Source organism: Amphiura filiformis, chromosome 18 (genome assembly GCF_039555335.1).
Source record: "Amphiura filiformis chromosome 18, Afil_fr2py, whole genome shotgun sequence".
NCBI lineage: Eukaryota > Metazoa > Echinodermata > Ophiuroidea > Amphilepidida > Amphiuridae > Amphiura > Amphiura filiformis.
The window spans coordinates 41,078,633-41,100,771 of record NC_092645.1 but is presented as its reverse complement, the minus strand read 5'-3'; the positions used below and the strand labels follow the sequence as shown (position 1 = coordinate 41,100,771).

Genomic DNA, 22,139 nt, shown 5'->3' with positions numbered 1-22,139 from the left:
AAAATTTAACAGTAATTCTTTGTCAAATTTACTACAAAATAAAAAGTGTATACCAATTTGAGTTTATGCACTGATTTTAGTAATCTATCAAATTATATTACATCAAATTATATTATTTGTTTTATTCCTGGCTTCAAAATAAATAAATTTATCATTGCAAGGAATATTTGTTAACTAATTTCTACAGAAATCAAAATAACTATGTATACAAAATCTTAACACATGAATAGTAAATGAAAAATGCATAATGATATAAAATGCAATGTAAAATGCATGCAAAATTGCAATTTGCAATCACAAATGTTATGCAAAATAATAAAGATATAATAGTACATTGCAAATTGGATCAAAAACAACATCGATTTACTTGCATTTTTCAAAGCTTTCTTTCTAGAAGATAATATGCATCATGCAAAATTGAAACATTTTGTCACTACATGAAAAACAAATTCAGCAGGAATTAATACCACCAAATAACAAAATAATAGAGATTTAAAAAAATTTAGAGCAAAGTTGACAAACTTAAATTTTAGCTACAGTACATTCTGGACTATTGGTCAACATTCAAAATGGCCGCTATAGAGGCCGTCAGCCTTTCGCCATCTTGTGGGTACAAATGATCTGCGTGTTCATGCGTCGGACACTACGCGCAGGGCGTAACTTGCCACGCAGCTGTTATCACGCATCAACGCGGTGATTTTGCTGTTCACGCATGGAGATCGAAAGACCATCGCAGCGTGTACCCACAAGATGGCGGCATATGACGTCACGCTGACGGCCTCTATTGGTTGATACCACAATTGAGAGAATAAAACTGCATTATATCAACATCCTTAATGACGTTATTGTTACTGTTATTACTGCTTATGTTTTTGCTATTGTTGCTGCTGTTGTAGTTATCATTTCTGTTGCTGAGTGGATACGTTTCTATATCATTGTCATTTGTTGTTGCTATTGCTATGGTTGTTGCTGCTGCTGCACTGTGATTATACAGGCTGTTGTTAATGATATTGGTATAGTTATAGTTGTTGCTATTATACTGCTGCTGTTGTATACAGCTACTGTTTATGTGGATAATGCTGTTGTTATATTATTACTGCTGTAGATGGAGTTGCTCACATTGCTATTGCGGAAGCAAAGGTAACTTAAATAGAGCAGTTTATATCATAGTGTTGCCTTTTTTGGATAACAAAATAGTAACAAAACATGCTCACACAAACAAAGCCACCCTACACAAACACACTAATATATTATGAAGTGAGTAAGCCAAAGCCAAAAACACTAAAACCAATTATATATGTCAACATATTACATAAATAAATTTGGAATTCTGTGATGAAAATTATGGAGTTACAAAATAGGTTTGCAAAACTGTGCTTCAGAAATGTAATGGTATATGAAAGCAGATACTGAAATAGCACTTTGCTTAGGCCCCTACTTAGGATTGGCGTACTACATTTATAACACAGACAATTACAAAACAACACAGGAGTATATTACTTGTGTGTGATATGTGTGAATAATGAAGAACATGTAGAAGAGGTACTAAAAAGTATGCCGCTAAGAAATGTGATAACTTTGTTAAAATGATTTGGCTTGGAGTTGTTATGTTGTACCCATAGACTACTAATAAACAGACAGTGTACCAATTGGCAAAGTCCAGCATCATCTGTTAATGATGGCCAAATATTCCGTAACTGTAACACTCCCTTGTACTACAAAATACTACATGATATATGCACTCCACATGCATAAATCCCACTGAAGTGATTCATAGTTTCATCGGCCGGGCCAGCAGAACACCCATGCCTACCAGTCACCAACCTAGTGCTTGGCATGTGAGGGGTCCCGGGTTTGAATTCTGACCAAAACAAACAACTTCTTTTTTTTTTCATTTTCTCTCTTTCCTTCATTCCCTTCCAGTCACAACAAGGCACTTGGGGCCTCAGGCCTTGATATGAGAAATGAAAATGCTATGCACACATAGGCAAAGGCATATATTTCCATGTGTGAATTTTAGACAGAAGAGATAGAATGATCACCAGATGTTGGTGTCTTAATTCAAGAAGTATGAGGTGCTTTTGCACCTGAACTCAATTATGTTGAAATGTATAGTAAATAGTTTCACAAATAAACAAAATCAACAAATAGTTTTTGTCTGACTGTAGAAACCACAATGACAACTTAGTATACAACATTTCTGTGTACAGATGTTGTAACCAACACATGAAGAAATGTTTAGTCCGTCTCTGACCTGTGCTCAAATGAGAAATGGTGTTCACTTTATATTCGATATTGATTTAAGCTTCTATGGGTCTACTGTCTATGGGTAAACATGTGAGTAAATTCCAATTAAAATATAAATGTGCCCAAACGAACCACTGGGGCTCAGAAGGGGGTTATGGTATACCCACCTGTGACCCCTAGTGGACCTCTTTGGGCATGTTTATATTTTAATTGGCATTTACTAACATGTTCACCAGACCCATACTAGTTCAAATCAATATCAAATATAGAGTGAACACCATTTCCCACTTGAGCACAGGTCTGAGACGCAAGATAACCACAAAACAACACGGTATGTTGTAACACCCGCCATAATGGGCTATCCCATTGAAATCCATACACCCCCCCGGGAGACATACCCTTAATCTCTCACACAGGGGGTGCAGATTTCAAATGGAGTCACCCATTCAAGAAAACGCATTTGAAATTCATGCTACCTGTGTGGAAGATTAAGGTTATGCCTTCCATAGGGCGTGTAGGGATTTATTTTTACTGGAACAGCATAATTTATTATGTTGGGTTGAATGGTTTATACACTACATATTGCAGGAACATAACCAGCTTGGTATTTCCGATGGTAATGGGTGATTCCATTTAAAATCCACATACCCCTGTGGAAGATTTTGGAAATATCTTGCACACAGTTGTTTGAAGGGACCATTTATAAGTTTTTCAAACAAAACATCATGTACAACCAGATTTAAATGTGATATCATACTAATGTATACAGATGCTTTTGAGTCATTATCAACTTTAATTTCCCCTCTTTTACAAAATTATTCACTTTTATAGCATTTTTATAGCTTTTTCGGATATAAAATGTATCTATTAATGACAAAATTGGTGGCGCTATTTAGTTACTGGAAATTACTCTTTCAAGCTTTTAATGCAAATGATTCCTTTTATTGTTTGATAAAATATGTTTTTAAAATTTCCGCGTTACTTGTTTTACATATTAAGCTGTTTTAATGGCAGTATTAATCACATATCCCTTGCAAATAAAGAAACGTAAACATGATTTAGGATAAATAGCGCCATCTATAGTTTGCATTTAGTTAATAATGAAGCCAATTCTATATACATCAAACAACCGTGTGCACAGGGGAAATACGGATTTCAAATGGAATGAACATATTAGGCAACTCCATTTGAATTTCATACACCCTCTGAGAAAGATTCAACCTAAATCTTCTACAGAGCGATGGTGCAGATTTTCAAATAGATTTACTTAATGTACTAATTCCACTTAAAATTCATACTTCCCCTGTGGAAAATAGTTCCAACATCAACAGGGGTAGTCTCGATTTCAATGCCCAATTGAGAAGTTTATCTTGGTTGGAAGAGAAACAGGGTAAAAAAGGGGCTGATTTTACATAAAATGTCATCAGTCAACATTAATGGGTATATTTTCACGGGAAAATGTTCTGGACATGTGACCAATGCGTATCAATGTGAGTGTAACCTCGAGTCTGATCTCTGACCCCCGGCGGTGACCTCGCTATTCAAGTCTTAGTAATTTTGAATTGGAATAGTATTCTTGGCCGCAATTTCGATAGAAATTTGTGTATTGCAAATTTATTGAATATTATGTAATCTTAACTTCTTCACAATATCATCAAAACGTAATTTCAAAAATATCTACCTACGGATATTTATCTACGGAAAATCTTACCATAATATTATTGCGACAAGTTGCTTATTTTGCATCAAAGGAGGAATTCAAATACATTGATAGACCACCCGCTGTGCTCGGGTCACATTCCATAATGCTAATATGTCTGCGCCCATGGGCGTCACGTGTCCAGAAAATTTTCCCGTGAAAATTTACCTATTAATTTTGACTGGTCATTATTTCTGTCCTAGTTTCACCTGAAAATATTTTTCCCGCAGGGCACTCTGCCCCACACCACACCGCTGGTTACGCTCCTGCAACAAATACATCTTAAACACAGATAGATCTTGTAGAAATATGCACCTTTTCTGAATTCTACCTACAAAATGTTTTTATTTATATGTTATGTAACTCTAAAATCTAAATTATATCTAATACTTGGTGGAAAGAATCAATAAATTACAAACAAATTACGTTTCTTCATCAATATTGAATCAAAAATGCATAAATTCAGAGGGGGTTAATATTTTTCAGGCAAGGAAGGTGTGTCAAACATTGAAGTGTTTCTAGAATTAAGCAAATTTTCAAAATTACATTTTGTTAATACTGCCAATCAAACTCCAACACAGGCTGTGATTGGTTAGCATCCTGTAACTAGGGTGGTACCTTTGTTAGTTTCATAATACTAACCAATCACAGGTCATGAAGAATTTGATTGACAGGATCATCAGATGCTAAATACTTTATTACTGGTTTTTATTATAGGAAAGGGTTTAATCAGTCAATGCAAAACAATGCAAAATTGTATAGAAAATTACAAGTACAAAAATAATGTGGGGATAGGGTTGTTCATTCGAACTACTTCTGTAAATCTTTTCATGCACTAGTTTGTAAATCTGCATATTATACATGTGTGTCTTGTTTGCAAAACATCAGTCAACACTCACAATTTGCACACACTGGAAAAGTCCCAAAATCCTGATTACAACAAGTAAACATTAAATCTTTCCTTTAATTTTGTAATTTGTCTGTAAATCTGGGCAATTATATAATTCTAGCCTTTGCCAAATGATAAAATGCATGCTACTCTTTTGTCTCCATGCATGTGTAACAGTCCAATTTGCCATAGCATTAAACATATAGGGTAATGCAGTGTAATTTGCTCGTCAAATGAAACACAAAATGATCCATACGGCTGAAATGGGTTCGCCCTCGTGATGTCACACAATGTTTTCATGGGGGAGCCAATTGGGTGGCTCGTTTGGTGTCACGAAGGCCAATCACAGACGTCCTTGCTCTGGGCCATCGGCAGCCATTTTGTTGGCTAGGGTCATTCTCTGTCAGTTTATCAGCAAGAACGGGCGGAGAAATTTTTATCCCACCCACCACTCCCTATATGTCATGTTTGATATCTGATTAAAATAATTTGACACTATGTCATAAAATTTGAGTCTTGAAATATGAAGGAGAAATGAAAACATATTGACAGTTCCGCGAATTTGAATAATATTCTAATCATATTGAGGTTCTTTGCGTTATTTCAGTGTCTGGGGATAATTAAAAAAAACCTTATTCTATCTTTAAAGCCATATTGTAACATTTTCATAAAAAAATAGATTGGGATTTCTTTTCCATAAAATGTTAGCTTTTACTGTCAGACATGTCCCTTTTAATTTTGAGCTGAACAACTGAGGAAAAGCAAAGAAAATTGGAATTTACTACCAGCGCTGATGTCTCCAATGTAGATTAAAATATGAAAATCCATTAAAAAGAAACCTGTTGAATACCTTGAATACACTAATGCTACTATGAGAAATCAGTAGTCTACAAGATACAAAATTTAGAATAAATAGTATTTCAAATTGTGTTGAGTCTGGGGTCATTCTTATAACAATGTTTGCAGTAAATTATGAAAAACATTGTAGTTCAAATTTAATTATATAAGTCTATATATTTGTTGAGATATTCCAAAGAATGTCATGTGTTTTCAAGGTGTTATTTTTCATTGTGTCCGAGATTCATAATGTCTTTATTTCCACAAAACAGTTTGACCCCAATATCAACACTTCTCATATTCTTTTACACATTCTTTACTTTTGTCACAGTAAAAAAGAGCCTAAGCTGTGCATTCTGTGCATATTTCTAGCAGGGTCACATGAAAAAGATCAAAGGGTACACTGAATGATAAAGGGATCTGCAATTTTGGCTTCTGTTGATATAAATTTCTGCAATTATTTCATTTTGGCTTTTGTGTTGGGCACCTATTATACTCTAGCCTTCAGGAAACTGAAATATTTTAAGTTTCCAGACCTGAAATCATGTGTTTTACGCTTGACAAGAATAATTTGTTCAAAAGTATGCACCTATTTTACCATTGCAGTATCTTAGATCTTCAAAAGTTATGTTCTATTTTTGGGATTTGGTTGATGGGTAATATGCCCTTGATGCTCTTTATATAAGTCTAAATACATCGCTCTCAAAAAGGTTCTAAAAGGTCCTTAAAGAACTCTTTTATCCTCTAGATGGAACCGCAAGACAAAAGTTCTTGAAACTAAATGAACCCTTTTAGGTTCTTAAACGGTTACTCAATCTGTTGCAGAACCATTTTGGGCCTTTATAGAACCTTTTGGTTTATTATAGAACCATTAAAGGTTTCATACAGAGGACAGGTTTTAGAACTTTTTTTTCTGAGAGTGAGTGCCACAAAACATGGTGTCAACCATAGATAGTTTGTTTCCACATTTGCTTGAAATCACCAAACGACTGAAATTACAGTGAGATTGTAAAATGTGACCGTACACCACGAATGAGCCGTAAATGTCCTCAATTGTATTCTGAGTTACAGTGTAAAATGGGCATGAAGGTCGTATTCATAGGTACCTCAATTTGGTGCTACGTGTACCTCATTTAATGAGATACACGTAGCACCAAATTGAAATACCTATGAATATGACCTTCATGCCCATTTTACACTGTAACTCAGAATACAATTGAGGACATTTACGGCTCATTCGTGGTGTACGGTCACAAATGATAGGATCAGAGTTGAGAACTGATTGTTAGTAGCCCAATGTATAATAAAAATGCAATGTAAAAGTTTTAGGGGTGGAGGTGGGGCCTGTGCCCCTCAGAACCCCTTTCCAGATCCACAGGGAGAATCCTGGGCTCATTAATCAACAAAATTTAGTCCAATCATATTTTAAAAGGGTTATTTATCCTCATGCCAAACAAAATTAAACCAAACCAAATAATGGACAAACTGTCCCCAAAACAAAAGCCATTTATATACCAAAATCATAACTATGCTATAGTTAATAGATCACCATTGTCATTAAGGTGACAGTTACACTTAAACATTTTTTAAATCTCAAAAATGCAGATCCGCAGAAAGATTACGACAGTGCACAAAATGCGCATGCAACGTGATTATAGTGCCAAATAAAACCTCCACAATCTCATGTCCCAAGCGCACGGTTCCCTAAACCATAATATCAATACCCTAACAAACTAACTCATCTCTCAATGGGGAACTCAGCCTCATTCCCAGAGTCAGCCTGATAGTGCATGAGAATATGGAGGTCAAGGGAACCGTGGAGGGACTTGGGTATATGGATGGGCTTACAATTTTGTTCCTGATTCTTTGCCCAACGTTACTAGTGTATGCCTGATTATTACGACAGCACCGGAGAAAAAAAAATAAAAAACAGAAAAGATGCAAATTTTCACAAGAGTACAAACTAATTCTATACAATTATACATAATAGGCTATTCCAGATGAAATCCTTACACCCTCTTTGGAAGACATGACTTTAACCATCCACATAGAGAGTGTGAATTGCAAATGGAGTTACCTGAGTGTGTGACTACAATTGAAATCTGCACCCCCCTGTGTGGGAGATTGAGGTCATGTCTTCCATAGGGGTGTGTGGTTCAACTGGAATAGCCCAGTAAGAGGTATTCATGTGAAGGACTAATGAAGCCCTGTTATTGCAGTTCTTCCGGGGTGAACCAAACCTGCCTGGTTATCAAATTAATCAGTGACAAGGTTATTTTTAAATTTAACAGGTGCTCATTGATGCATTAAATACCTCAATTACATTAAAACCTCAATTAGCACCTGTCAAATTCAGAGATACCCTTGTCACTGATTGATTTAATAACCAGGCAGGTTTGGTTCACCCCAGAAGAACTACTCTGGTGGGGCTTCCTCTTTAAGCCAGTACTACTATAAGACTATTATCATGAGGTGTAATGCTTTATTCCCAGTCCCACAACAGAGTATTGGATTCTTGTTGGGTGAGAGGGTGTCCAAGACCATAATGTGACCATCCACCACTTTTTGAAATATTGGACAGGCAAATTCTCCTCAAAATAAACTTATAAACAGGGATATATTACATGTCCCAGTTGCTTGTTTGCAAGGTAGAAAAACTCAGTAAAAGAGTTGTGAAATCCTTTGTTTTCTATTGTATTTAATGGGCCATATTTCAAAACAAGCTCTGCCGACATTACAGCCCATTGTGGTGAATGATCATATATACACAATATACTACTATATACTCTGTTCAATTCTTTGTAGGTAAAAATAGTTCGGTTTTGTTACTATGCACATTAATAAAGTCCTAACTTACGCTTGTGTATACAAAAGCACATGTCAGTCACATAAAATACAAATTGTACTACGCTTTGTTTTTGGCACAAAAAAAAAGCTTTGTCTCTCCAACTTGCATGCATAATTATGTGAAAGTGATTCTAGTGCACAGCCATATGCACTGGCCTGTTTTTTAGTTACCAGAAAAAAGAGCTATAACTATTTTGCAATTGTTTAATAGACAAACATTTTGGCCTTAGTCTAGGCTTAAAGTTAGTCTTCAAGGAATACCAACCCACGTTTATACTTTTATTAAATCTCAGTTTTAAATGACCCAAATGCATTTGTCAGAATTTGTAGCCTTAAACATCCATGTGAGGAAAAAACTTTGTTGGATCCTTATCCACACATGTATTTTAGTACTGCATATTCCTTTAAATGCACATCATCATAATGTGAAAGAAGACAAAGGGTATTCTTATGGACAGCACAGTCATGATAATTGGAGGATAGAACTGCTGTAGAGTGATGCACTTTGAAGTTCAGTATGACCATAGAAGATATCTTACCCTTCCCAGAATCCTTTGCGACAAGATGCATCACCCCATTACATCAAATCACACTCCCATTACTTTGTACAGGTTCCCTTTGTTTTCATGTTGAGAACAGACTGGCTAAACATGGGTCGATAGTCAAGAAATTAAAATATTTTGCAAGATCTGTTCTGTTTATAAGGTATTTTTTGTCACTATAGACCCCCGGTATAGACCCATGTTACACTAGATAGCAAATCCGTACATAAAATTGAAATTGAAGAAATGCATTGTGGGAAGTGTAATATATCTTCTCTGGAAATATATGACCATCTCTGGATAGCATAAGCTTCATCATCTCAGTCACACTCAACTCCTAAGGATTCACATATACTGCAGTTGTACGAGGGGGTATCCAAAAGTTTTTGACATCACTAAGAAGTGAAAGAGCTATACCAATGAAATTTTGTCAGTGTAATCACTGGTCCTTATGTACATTATGGTCCAAAAATGGTCTCATAAGTATGTTTACTTTTTTTACAGGTGGCGCTAGATGGGCAGTAGACGCATAACCTGCAAGATGGTGAAAATTGAAGCACGCAGTGTGATTAAGTTCCTGCATTTGAAGGGTTAGGCCTACAATGCTCAGAAAATCTATGATGAAATGAAAGCAATCTACGGTGATGATTGCCCATCATATGGCACTATTGCTTTTTGAAAAAGGAATTTCCAAACTGGCCACATGTCCCTCACAGATGAGCCAAGAAGTGGACGTCCATTACTTATGGATGATGCGCCAAAGTGAAAAAACTCAAGAAAGTGGAGGATCTTATCATGAAAAGGTTATGCGCCTACTTCCCATCTAGCGCCACCTGTGAAAAAAGTAAACATACTTATGAGACCATTTTTGGACCATAATGTACATAAGGACCAGTGATTACACTGACAAATTTTCATCGGTACAGCTCTTTCACTTCTGGTTGATGTCAAAAACTTTTGGATACCCCTATGCTCTGATTACATGTGCTAATTACTCCCAAAAGTTTATTGTCTCTACACTTTATGGAAAACAACAAGGAAATCAATAAATAAAACAAATGACAGAGAGTGTTTTAACTGCACAGTTGTAAACTCTGTTGTTTGTTTCAAAAGTGTTTTTATAATTGATACTCTTTTTAAGTAATCTATGCTAAGAACAAATAAAACTACCATATTGTTTGTAATAAACGCCCCGGGGGCGTTGCATTTTTCCAAAAGGGGGGCGTTTATTGGAAGTGAATTGTCAGTGAAAAAGCTTTAAAATTGTGTTCAATTTCCGATGGTGCTCCTATTAAAAGGAGGGATTTACACTATACATGATGGCGGCGCCCACGGAAAATGATATTTTCGTGGGGAATACATCAAAATTACACCTGTAAGTGCATGGAAATTAGTGAAATTCTACCATAATTAGGCAATGAAATGGATGGGAGTTGAGTCATAATAGGTTTTGTCCATTCAATTTAGCGATCGTGACTGACATGACTGATGCAAGTTTTAAGCTTACCTACACGATATGTCATGGAAATGTTAGCATTTTTGTCAATTTTCACAGAAACATTGGGGGGGCGTTTATTAGAGGGGAGCGTTTATTACAAACAATACGGTATATTGTTATAACCTCACTTTGTTCGAAATCAATATATTTATTTGGATATTACTTATTGAGATTGTGGGTTTTATTTCAAACCAAAAACTGGAATATATTTTGGTACATTTGGTGAAATCGGGAAGTGCATAATCCACTTTTGGATCATCCCCAATTTACATGAATTATCTATAAATAGTTATCTATAAATTATTTAAATTGGCCAACTATACAACCAATTCACATTTTTTCTTAGGACTTTGTGCCTTAAAATATTAATTGTGTATAATGTCCTTTCATAAATATATTTCTATGTATTCTTAAGTTCATTTATCAAGGATAAACCAAAATATTTAATTTTGTATTAATATTGTTTTCCTATTATAAGGGATCTGGAATGAGCGTTTTGAGCGTTTCGACAGTATTTTTTGTGGGACACGAGAGCACATCAGAAATATCAAATTGCATTCTGAATATGAAGAATGTCTTTCTAATATCAAATAATTTTAATAAATAATATAAACAAATAATATAATACCAATTTTATGACAAATTATTAAAATTTGATATTTTTCACATTTTTGATAATTATATAAGGTAAGCTGACAATATTATTTATAAAGCCTACCCAGTCGCACTGCAGTTTTTAGCGGGATCCCAAGTGGAGCGCATACCTCGTCCCATTTTTTCACACTTCTGTAAGTAGCAATTAGCACCTCTTGAGTTTTCCGATAAAATCAATGGTCACTAATAGTAGTGGCACCAGTCGCGTACACACCGCAGTACGACGGACTTCTGCACTAGTGCACATTGAATAAACAATGTTCATTGTTTACGCTGGTTTAAATCATGGGTCAATATAACTATAAACAGATTCTAGAGTGTGTGTGTGAATGTGTGATAATGGATGAATATAACTGTTTACTGTTTGTTGATGGTATCGGTAGCTAGTGATTTTTGCTTTACGGGCGGCACTAGTATTGTGTTAGCATGGTGCTGTGCGCGATGTATTAAATTCGTGTTTGAGCTCTGTTTTGGCATGTTTGGGGGTTTATAAGATATGTCCGAAAATTGGGTTTGATACTTTGATTTACCGATTGTATTAATAATACAATCGAGATAAAAAAAAAATTTATCTCGATGATAATACTAATACCGCTGCATTTTGTTGTATAAAAACGTATTTGTGGTCAATTAGAATAAAAATGTGAAAAATGTTTCTTGATTTTTATAAATTAAGGTCGGTATTCTTTTGTACACCTTTTCCTTTTTCAAAATTAGGGCGGTCGATTGCGCCAAATATAATAATGTCATTGAAAGAAAATGGAATTGGCCAAAATACTGCAGATTGTAGGCTAAATGTTTTTGATTTGAACTGGCCGGCAAAACGAAAATCGAAGTGGCAAATGCAATGCAGATTATTATAATATTATTGACTTGTGGCTGCCAAATCCAATGTGTGAACTGCCAAATCCCATGTAATTGATTTAATCTGGCAATTAGGATAGAGTTGTAAACACGGCTGCCAAATCCAATGTGTGAACTGCCAAATCCCATGTAATTGATTTAATCTCGCAATTAGGATAGAGTTGTAAACACGGTCCCGTTCCCGGTAAATCGAGAACAATTCACACACTTCAGTGGTAAACAGAATTAACAGATTAGCTCATTATACCATTGAATGCTCAAACAATGTTAATTGGGGCGGCGATTGAATCAGGAGGTGTATCGGCGATCAGATCATTTTCAAATCAGTGACTTTAGGTAGGCCTATGTAAATAGATCGGTGCTGGAAGCTTACCGCAGTAGGCTTCGTATTGAGTTGATGCGATGGTGTTTATTGATCAGTCTCACACTTTTCGGTGATAAAACAGATTAGCTGATAACAACTAATTGTGTCGTCAATGCGCCTGCGGTATAAAAAACAATAGATGCGGCGCGTCCGTTCTACTGCAGGAAACCTTATAAATAATATTGTCAGCTTACCTAACAGTCCTCAAAGTAAATTTTATAAATCTAATGATATATTCTTAAAGTGTATGTAGCTGGGAGGAAAATTTTGACCTTTTATATTGAAGATATGGATTTTTTTCCCCAAAAGACCTAATTTTGTTAGTGTTTTTGGGAAACAAAATCCATATCTTCAATACGAAAGGTCACAATTTTCAATTGATGATCATCGGCTTTTCATCCCACCTACATACACTTTAAGAATAAATCATCAGATTTATAAAGTTTACTTCGAGTACTGTTAAATATCAAAAATATCAATTTTTAATCATTTGCCATAAAATGTGTATTGCATTGCAAATTTCAAAAAATCAAAATTATTTGATATCAGAAGGACATTCTTCAGTATTCAGAATGCAATTCGATATGTCTGATGTGCTCTAATGTCCCACAATAAATACTGTCCAAACGCTCATACCCCATGCCTTAAATAACAAAAGTCAGGTCTTTTTAAAATCAGAAACACTGCTAACTGAACTCCCTGGCAGAATAGAAAACATGGACATTTTGTGCAATATGAAGAGTGCTCTCTGTGTCATGCCAAAATTTGGATCAAGATCAAAAAGTGCTCATAAAACAAAGCCAAATTACAGGTGTATTGTGGGTAAATTATTTACTCTCCTGTTGTACTTGGTCGGTATCAGAAAAAAAAAAAAAAATATGTCCATTCAGTGTAAAGAACATAGACAAAAAATATAAAAACAATTCACAAACAGTGGCAAGTCCAGCATCAACAGCTAATCATTATATGAAGCATGTATATGAAAACACTACACCAATCTTGTGCCTATGTTACCGCACAGCTTTTCAAAGTAGAGTCTTGACATCCATCACGTCAACGTATGTCAAGGTACCATATAGCTGATAATACAGAGCATAAATAATTAAGGAACAAGTTATGTTCAGTCCTATAAATCCTAAACAAATACAAATATGTCAAAATAAAACAAGCAGCCAATACCGGTACGCTTTAGACCCGATTTAAGGCCTCATTTGTTGAAATTTACCCAGTATTAAAGAAACGGTGATCTTAAATGTAAGGAAGGAACAAAGTCAAAACTTGCACTTTTATGTTCTAATCAATGAAAGCACTATGCTAGTTTTAATGTGCTAATCACTGGAAAGCACAGTGCTAGTTCTCTTGTTTGAGAATGCTTTGTGTGCTTTGTGAGAGCATGCAACTTTTGAATTTGCATCTTCCTGTGTTTTTGGATCATTGTGTCTTTCAACGGAAGAGGTCTTCTTAACAATTACATGGATGAGGTCTTAAATCTGAGCTAAAAGATGCAGCTATTGGCCTCTGTTTCCAATTATGACATATCTGTCTTTGTTTAGGATATACAGGGGTGAACATAACTGGTACCTTAATTATTTTGCACACTGTAAATCCTAATATAGATCCATGATAACCACAAACAGTGTGTGTTGATGTGTTAGACACACATTATAGAATGATCAGCCCTCATGAATATGCAAGAATTCTCAGCATACAACACACAGGGACTTTGCCCTGGGGACTTTGCCTGTTGGTGAATGGTCTCTATATTTTTTCATCTATGGAAAAGAACTTGCTCAAAGGTTATTAATTAAAGAAACAAGTTTATTATTATAGACATGCTTTAAAAATGGGATTTGACGATAAAAAATAAACAAGAAAAAACATAAACCTGATATATTTCTCTTTTTTTTTTTACAAAATTGCACATTTATTTTTTAAATAACTGGGGACAAAAATAACCTTGCAGCTGCTGAATCTGTCCTACAAACAGCCTGGCAAAAAAAGCTCAGGGCCTTTCTAATTTGTATGACCTTTGACATTGCTATGCACACATCATAACCACTAATTGATTTTACAACATGTGTGCATGGAAGGGATTGAACTGTAACTTGGTTGTGGAGATTAATGACAGTTTGAATGTGAAGAAGAATTGCAGATGCAAAATATCTAAAGGCTGCCTTGTATCATTTTGAGGGCGAGTATAGGCCACAACCCTTAAGCAACAACTTGAAATGGGATTACCATGCAGTTACCTATATGGGTGCATGTATAGCCTTCAACACAAAAAGCCCAAGTTTTGAGAGATTTTTTTCTTCAACATATCAAGAGATATCTTAAGAACCACTGAACCAATACTAGGCTTGTTTGTACTCATTTTAATGCATTTTTCATACTGATTTCAAATATGGTCATGAAAATGTACATTTCTGAAATATTTGAATTCTTAAAATAAAATTTGAAGCTTGTCGTCTGCAGTTGACACCTGCGTGGAGAGAGTTAAGGACATTCCATCCCATAGGGTGTATGGATTTCAACTGGAATAGTCCGACGGCAATTGACAAAACCGAAACACCAGCCATTTCGTATGATTGTTATGATATGAAATTGGCTAATTTGTTTTTCAAACCTGATTTTTTGACATATTTGTAATGTTTACACATGTATGTCCTAACTTACACCTAAATGGAATCAGTTTAATTTGTTGTCTTTGTTGGGTCAACAGAGTAATTTTGATAAAATGTCATATTTAGAGTCCTCCATAGAAATAATGTTAAATGGCCAAAATAGCCAGTTTGGCTTCTTTCACTTTACCTTGTTATTTCGGGATGGACAGAAATTTTCCTGACAGTTATTACTATTATTATTTCAGTATTTTGAGTAAACGATAACAAAATTAAATTTTAACGGAACTAGTTAATAACAGTTTTAAAAGATCAAATAAATATTTTAAACCTTAACAAAAAAAAATAAGTTCAACTGATTTAGACAACAAAACAAAAAACATATACACCTGCAATTCATTACACAAGCATTCCAATGTAGCACAAGGTTCACAAAAATGTGTGACGCTGAACATATAAAACAGTTGTCACAAACAAGCTATTGATTTCTTACCAATCAAATGGATCGTTATTTACAAACTAGCATATAACAATCCATCTGATTGGTCAGATTAGTGACTCAAGTATAATGTCAACTTAGTGATTACCATATACCTATCACAAAAACAGACAAAAAGAGGACACTTTACGAAGAAATTTTCGGAAAATTACTCACGGCTTCTGATCTATCCATGACATTCCTTGGTGATAAAATAAAGCATGCTTCTGCATCATCCATTCTGAACAGCAAAAATAAAACCAATGAAAACACACCATTTTAAGAAGTATTGTATACATTACTGGTTTGGGTAGTTTATCAACAAACTATTTGTCCCGTTTTACCAGAATTAGGTGTAGGCTGCATTTGCTTTGAATGTACATGAAAGTCAATAATTCTTCAAATAATAGTTATTAATATGAAAGATTTGTTTCTTTCTTTCTTTGTATTGCTTGTATAGATGAGTTGACCTCAATGTTTATCAACAAAGGTAAGGGACTGGTATATCGATATGCTTGAGCGAACTGCATACAACCACTACACTGTTAAATAGCCTTATAAATACTTGCCTGTTGATGGATAGTGAATTGAGTATCATTAAAACAAACATTTGTTTATTTATCTATTTCAGTTCTCTACCATTACAAATAACAACATACAAAGACAAAAGAATACAGCAGATGGGTATCCAAATAGTAAACTAGTCCTACGGGCTCCCCATAGAACAACAAAGGAACGAACATGAAAAAATAATTAACAAAATTGGGCTGTTCCAGTAGAACCCATACACCGCCTATGGAAGACATGACTTTAATATCCCACACAGGGGGTGTACGATTTCAAATGGAGTCACCCATTCAGGTAACCTTATTTAAAATTCACACATGCTGTGTGGAAGATTAAGGTCATGTCTTTCATAGGGGGTGGATGGATTTCAACTGGAATAGCCCATTTTGTCAAGGTTGAATGTTAATCTTCATAATCTACAGGAGCAATTGCCTTTTTTGATTTAGTTCAGAGTTTTGGTATTCATTATTAATCATTAAAATCATAAAATCAAATCAAAATTACAGTGAAAGGACAACCAAATATACAAGATCACTTGACCACTAGTTCTAATACATAATATCAATGAAATTAATTTCATTTCATGGACTAAAACGATTTCATTGCAATAATTTAAATATTTTTGAAATGTAATTTGTATAAGGACAAATTGTTGTTTATCATTTTAAAGATAAAAATTGAAATTAATCATATTGCTTTTGAAGGACATTTGCAATCAAAATGCACTTATCCAATCGAAGACACACAGCATCAATTTATCATCCACGATCACAAATAATGTTTTGAGCATTGATATTGTCAATATCAATGCTCAAAACATTATTCATAGAGAGAGTGCCACAGGGTTGGGGGCATGAAGGCATTTACCTCTCCCTAAATTTGGAATTTTCACCAGTTCCACCTCAGTTAGAACACTGAAAAGTCACTGAAAATCCCACTACAACTTTGGGCACAGATTTTCTCCTTCAAATTTCACTTCACGAAATACCGGAACAAATTGACCAAATTTTGTAATGCACCTCTTCCTTATGGCCCATTTAAACTCAAATTTGGCCAATTTGTGTGTGTTTGTCCCGGTAAAGTCATTTTTGGTAGTGGATCAGCACTATTTTGCAACCTTTTAAAAATATTTTACAATCTCGCCCCTTTGGAACTTTTATCCCGCAAATCACCTCCCAGTGACATGGCCAGGGGGCAGCTCCCCCTGTTAGATGTCTTGCCCCTTGTGAGATACTCACCACCCAAAAATTTTTGGGCCTTTTATGTATTTGTTATTACATTTTTGACCATTTTTATCCAAATTTTCCCCCTTCTCGCCTTCTGAAAAAGTCCCATCTACACTACTGCACCCTCTGTTAATAACATCTGTTTTAGACACTATACCTGCACCTAATGAGATCCTGGTCTTTAAGAGCAGACCCTTGTATATAGATAACTCTCTGAGCCCACATAGGCACTTGCATTAATGCCGTCATGTTGTTATCCAATTCGCATGGTGATAGTAACACTACAAAATAATCCTGAAACGAACAAACATACAAACAAATGAGTCATTTGAAAAGAACAAGTTTTGCTTGTGTAATGAATGACTTAACATAATCATACAGTCAGAATCAATAGGTAAATTTCCACGGGAACATTTTCTGGACACGTGACACCCATGGGCGCAGACATATTAGCATTATGGAATGTGACCCCGAGCACAGCGGGTATTCTTCCAATGTATTTGAATAGGAAGAATTCCTCCTTTTAGGCCAAATAAGTTACTTGTCGCAAGTTAATAATGTTATGGTAAGAGTTTCCGTAGATAAATATTTTTTCCGTAGATAGATATTTTTGAAATTACGTTTTCATGATATAGTGAAAAAATTAAGATAACATAATATTCAATAAATTTGCAATGCACAAATTTCTATCAAAATTGCGGTCAAAATACTATTCCAATTCAAAATTACTAAGACTTGAATAGCGAGGTCACCGCCGGGGGTCAGAGATCAGGCTCGAGGTTACACTCACATTGATACGCATTGGTCACATGTCCAGAAAATTTTCCCGTGAAAATTTACCTATTAATGTTGACTGTCATATAAGCTTCTATATCAATTACATAAAATGTGTTCTTGGCTGTCCTGTATGTAGAGATCTCAACAGAAATGGGTTCTTGAAAATTGAAAGAACCATCAAATGGTTCTTCCTACCCTCTCCGGAACCTTTTTGATTCATCATAGAATCAGTTAAAGTTCTATATACATACAGGAGTGCTCAAGAACCTTTTTAGGTTCTATCCTTTTTTCTAACAGTATAAAGTAAGGATATTTAGTTGCTTGTCCCCATGTCCCATTACTTGTCAAATTATTGCTTGCACATGCTAAGGGAAACATTTCTGAAAAAAGGATGTCTTTAACAACCAATTTTTCAACAAAAGTCACAAAAATAAGTACATTTTTGTAGTAACAACATTTCCCCTTTGGATGTTAAGTCCTTGTTTTTGTTAATAATTGTCCACTTTTCTGTTTCCTTTCTACATCTCTTCTGTTGTTGCAAATTAACCTTTTATACTCCTCCTGGTATCACGGTTGTTTGATGGGATCATTTATTAGTTTTTCAAACAAAACATCATGTATAACCAGATTTTAGGCTTAAACAGCTAAAAGTGATATCGTGCTAATGTATACAGATACTTTTAAGGCCGTTCTCAACTTTAATTTCCCTCTTTACAAAATTGTTCAGTTTTATAGTATTTTTTAAAGCTTTTTCGGATATAATAATGATAAAATTGGTGGCGCTATTTAGTTACTGGAAATTACCCTTTCAAGCTTTTAATACAAATTATTCCTTTTATTGTTTGATAAAATAAGTTTATAAAATTTCCTTGTCGCTTCTTTCACCTATTCCAGCTGTTTTAATGGCGGTATTAATCACCTAACCCATGCAAACAAAGAAATATGATTTAGGATAAATAGCGCCATCTATAGTTTGCATTTAGTTAATAATGAAGCCAATTCTATATACATCAAACAGCCGTGGTATACTTTACCAAATTAACCACAATTCTGAACTTGAATCAAAGACTATCATGTGTCTATAGATTAATCATTTACCTGCCAACTGAGCTGATAAAAATTCCATCCAAATTTGCATTTCAATAGCTAAAAAGTCAAAGTCAAATGTGGCTATTCCAGTTGAAATCCATACACCCCCTATGGAAGTCATGACCTGAAAAGGGGTATAGATTTCTAATGGAGTTACCCATTCATGTAACCCCATTTGAAATTCACACTCCCTGTGTGTGAGATTAAGGCAATGTCTTCCATAGGGGGTGTATAGATTTCAACGGGAAGAGCCTATTTGTTTGATTACATCACATAGGCCTGAAAAAAAATATTGTTTGATTTTTGTAAAATTATTTTTGAAGGTCATAGAGCCTAATTAGCCTAACAAATAGCCCAAAAAGCTATGAATTGGGAGATTTCCCTACTGTATACCACTTTGCTTATGTTTTCTAACCCTAACACCCAACCCTGCTTTTTGCTATCAGGAGTTAAAGAAGAAACGAAAAAGGAGAGAAGATGAAGAAAGAAGTCACTTGGCACCCCCAGGATTCGAACCTTAGATCCCCCGCATGCCAAGCACACAATCACGTACTGGTAGCTACACGGGTTACGCTGCCCCGGGCAGTGATTCCGTGAGCAATATAACACTTAGGGTGATTGCATCATCGCAGAACCTGGGATTCACGCATGCGCAGTGGTTTTCATCGTGGTATTTTGTGGTATCTATTACTCTTAGGGTTAAAACAGTTTGTAAAAAGTTTGAAAAAAAAACCTTTTTCTGGAATTCCAAAATTAGGGGTGGTATTCTTTTTACAGTAAAACCAAAAAAACCCACTTTTTTTTACAAAGTTTTCAGATTAGGGTTGATCTGATAAGGACAATGGGCTATTACTGTTAGGGTTAAAACAGTTTGTAATTGTGAAGAAACTGATTTAAAAACTTTTTAGGATGTCAAAAGTTTGAAAAAAACTTTTCTGGAATTCCAAAATTAGGGGTGGTATTCTTTTTTTCAGTAAAACCAAAAAAAAACCCACTTTTTTTTTACAAAGTTTTCAGATTAGGGTTGATCTGATAAGGACAATGGGCTATTACTGTTAGGGTTAAAACAGTTTGTAATTGTGAAGAAACTGATTTAAAAACTTTTTAGGATGTCAAAAGTTTGAAAAAAAACTTTTTCTGGAATTCCAAAATTAGGGTGGTATTCTTTTTACAGTAAAAAAAAAAAAACCACTTTTTTTTACAAAGTTTTCAGATTAAGGTTGATCTGATAAGGACAATGGGCTGTTCCATTTAAAATCCACACTACCCCTGTGGAAGATTTTGGAAATATCTTCCACAGGGGAGCATGAATTACAAATGGAATGAACACATTAGGCAGATCCATTTGAATTTCATATACACCAGACACAAAAAGAAACTCGTCAGTTATATTCATCCTTGCTGTTCAATAACTTGATAATTTTGGATTATTCTGAAATATACATTTTGTTAATTGGACTTTTCTTTCTCATTTGACACCCTGTTTGTGAACATTGAGCAAGAATTGACCAAGATATGTGACTCCAAACTCTCAAGCCCCAAAATGAAAAGTTGCAATTTTAACGATTCAATTGTGCCTGTTACACTGTGTGCTTTATTGATTGGCCTATGGTGCTTGTGTGCAATACAACGATGCGTTAGCATTGAAAATCGTTGAAAATGCAACTTTTGATTTTGGGGTTTGAGGCTTTGGAGCGCATATCTTGGTCAATTCTTGTTCGCTTTTCACGAACAGGGTGTCAAATGAGAAAGCAAAGTCCAATTAACAAAATGTATATTTCAGAATATTCCCAAATTATCAAGTTATTGAACAGCAAGGATGAATATAACTGACGAGTTTCTTTTTGTGCCTGGTGTACATCCTCTGAGAAAGATTCAAGCTGAATCTTCCTCTGAGGGAGAGTGAGTTTCAAATGGAGCTGCCAATGCGTAAATTCTTTTTTTTTTTTTTTCCCCCCCTGCAGAAGATATTGAGTGTGGATTTTGTTTTGGGGGCGCCAGCACATCACATCAAAGCTCCCATTGGGCGCCCCATTCCTTTTTTAAAGGAATTTTTATTTCCTTACCTGTAAATGTTGATGCGCATAAAACTCATTCAGGAAATCAGTGAAGAGATCATACTGCATGGTGGTAGTACATACGACTACATGCTTCTCTGTCTGTGCCCTGTGTCGGCTATAAGTGCCACCTTGTTTCTTCCTCATGATGGTAATATAAGCCAGACCTTCCAACTAGATGGATAAAGGGGGGAAAATATAGAATATTGGTGGATGAGACAAACATCAAGTGGGAGCTGGGCATTTAATGCTCTGCATGCTAGCCATAGGTTTCAACATACGTGACATAAAAAGTCCCAAAATATCAAGACCTATCTCAAGAACTACTGAACCAATACTAGGCTTGTTTGTACTTGTTTTAATGCATTTTCCATGCTTATTCCAAATATGGTCATGAAAAATTACAATTCTGAAATGTTTTAAAGAAAATTTGAAAATGCTTTATCTGCAGTCGATGGGGACAATTTAAGTTTAAAGATACTGTTCTAAAATTGTCAGCAAAATACATGTAGGGTAGCTGTATGTCAGTCATGCCTTGCCCGCCAATAGTAGCTTAGCCAGCAGGACTTTTTCAGGGGGAGCAAGGCAACTTTCAAGGTGGCAAATTGTGACAAAAATGGTCAAAAATGGGCTAAAAAGTATAAAAGTTCTTACAGTGGTGCAACTCCCCCCTGCCCCCCTGGCTATTCTACTATTTGCTAGCCACAATTAGATGAATCTCACCACTAAAGCTTTAGTTAAAATATCACTAGAAACTAGTGCTACAATGGAAGTCAGGGACAAAATCTGTATTTTGATAGACCTACATGCAATGATCAATACCCCCTTGTGCTCCTTGTACCTCACAAACGAGCAAGTCACTGTGCTCAATATGGAATGACAATTC

General features: G+C 35.2%; 1 protein-coding gene across 1 annotated transcript in view; it reads right to left on the bottom strand.

Annotated features, from left to right (window-relative positions):
- Positions 1-22,139, bottom strand: part of LOC140138676 (potassium channel subfamily T member 2-like) — a 222,648-nt gene that overhangs the window by 50,450 nt on the left and 150,059 nt on the right. The window contains 3 exon segments of the mRNA XM_072160422.1: positions 15,715-15,778; positions 17,488-17,624; positions 21,263-21,427. Of these exon segments, the coding sequence (XP_072016523.1) occupies positions 15,715-15,778; positions 17,488-17,624; positions 21,263-21,427 (366 nt within the window).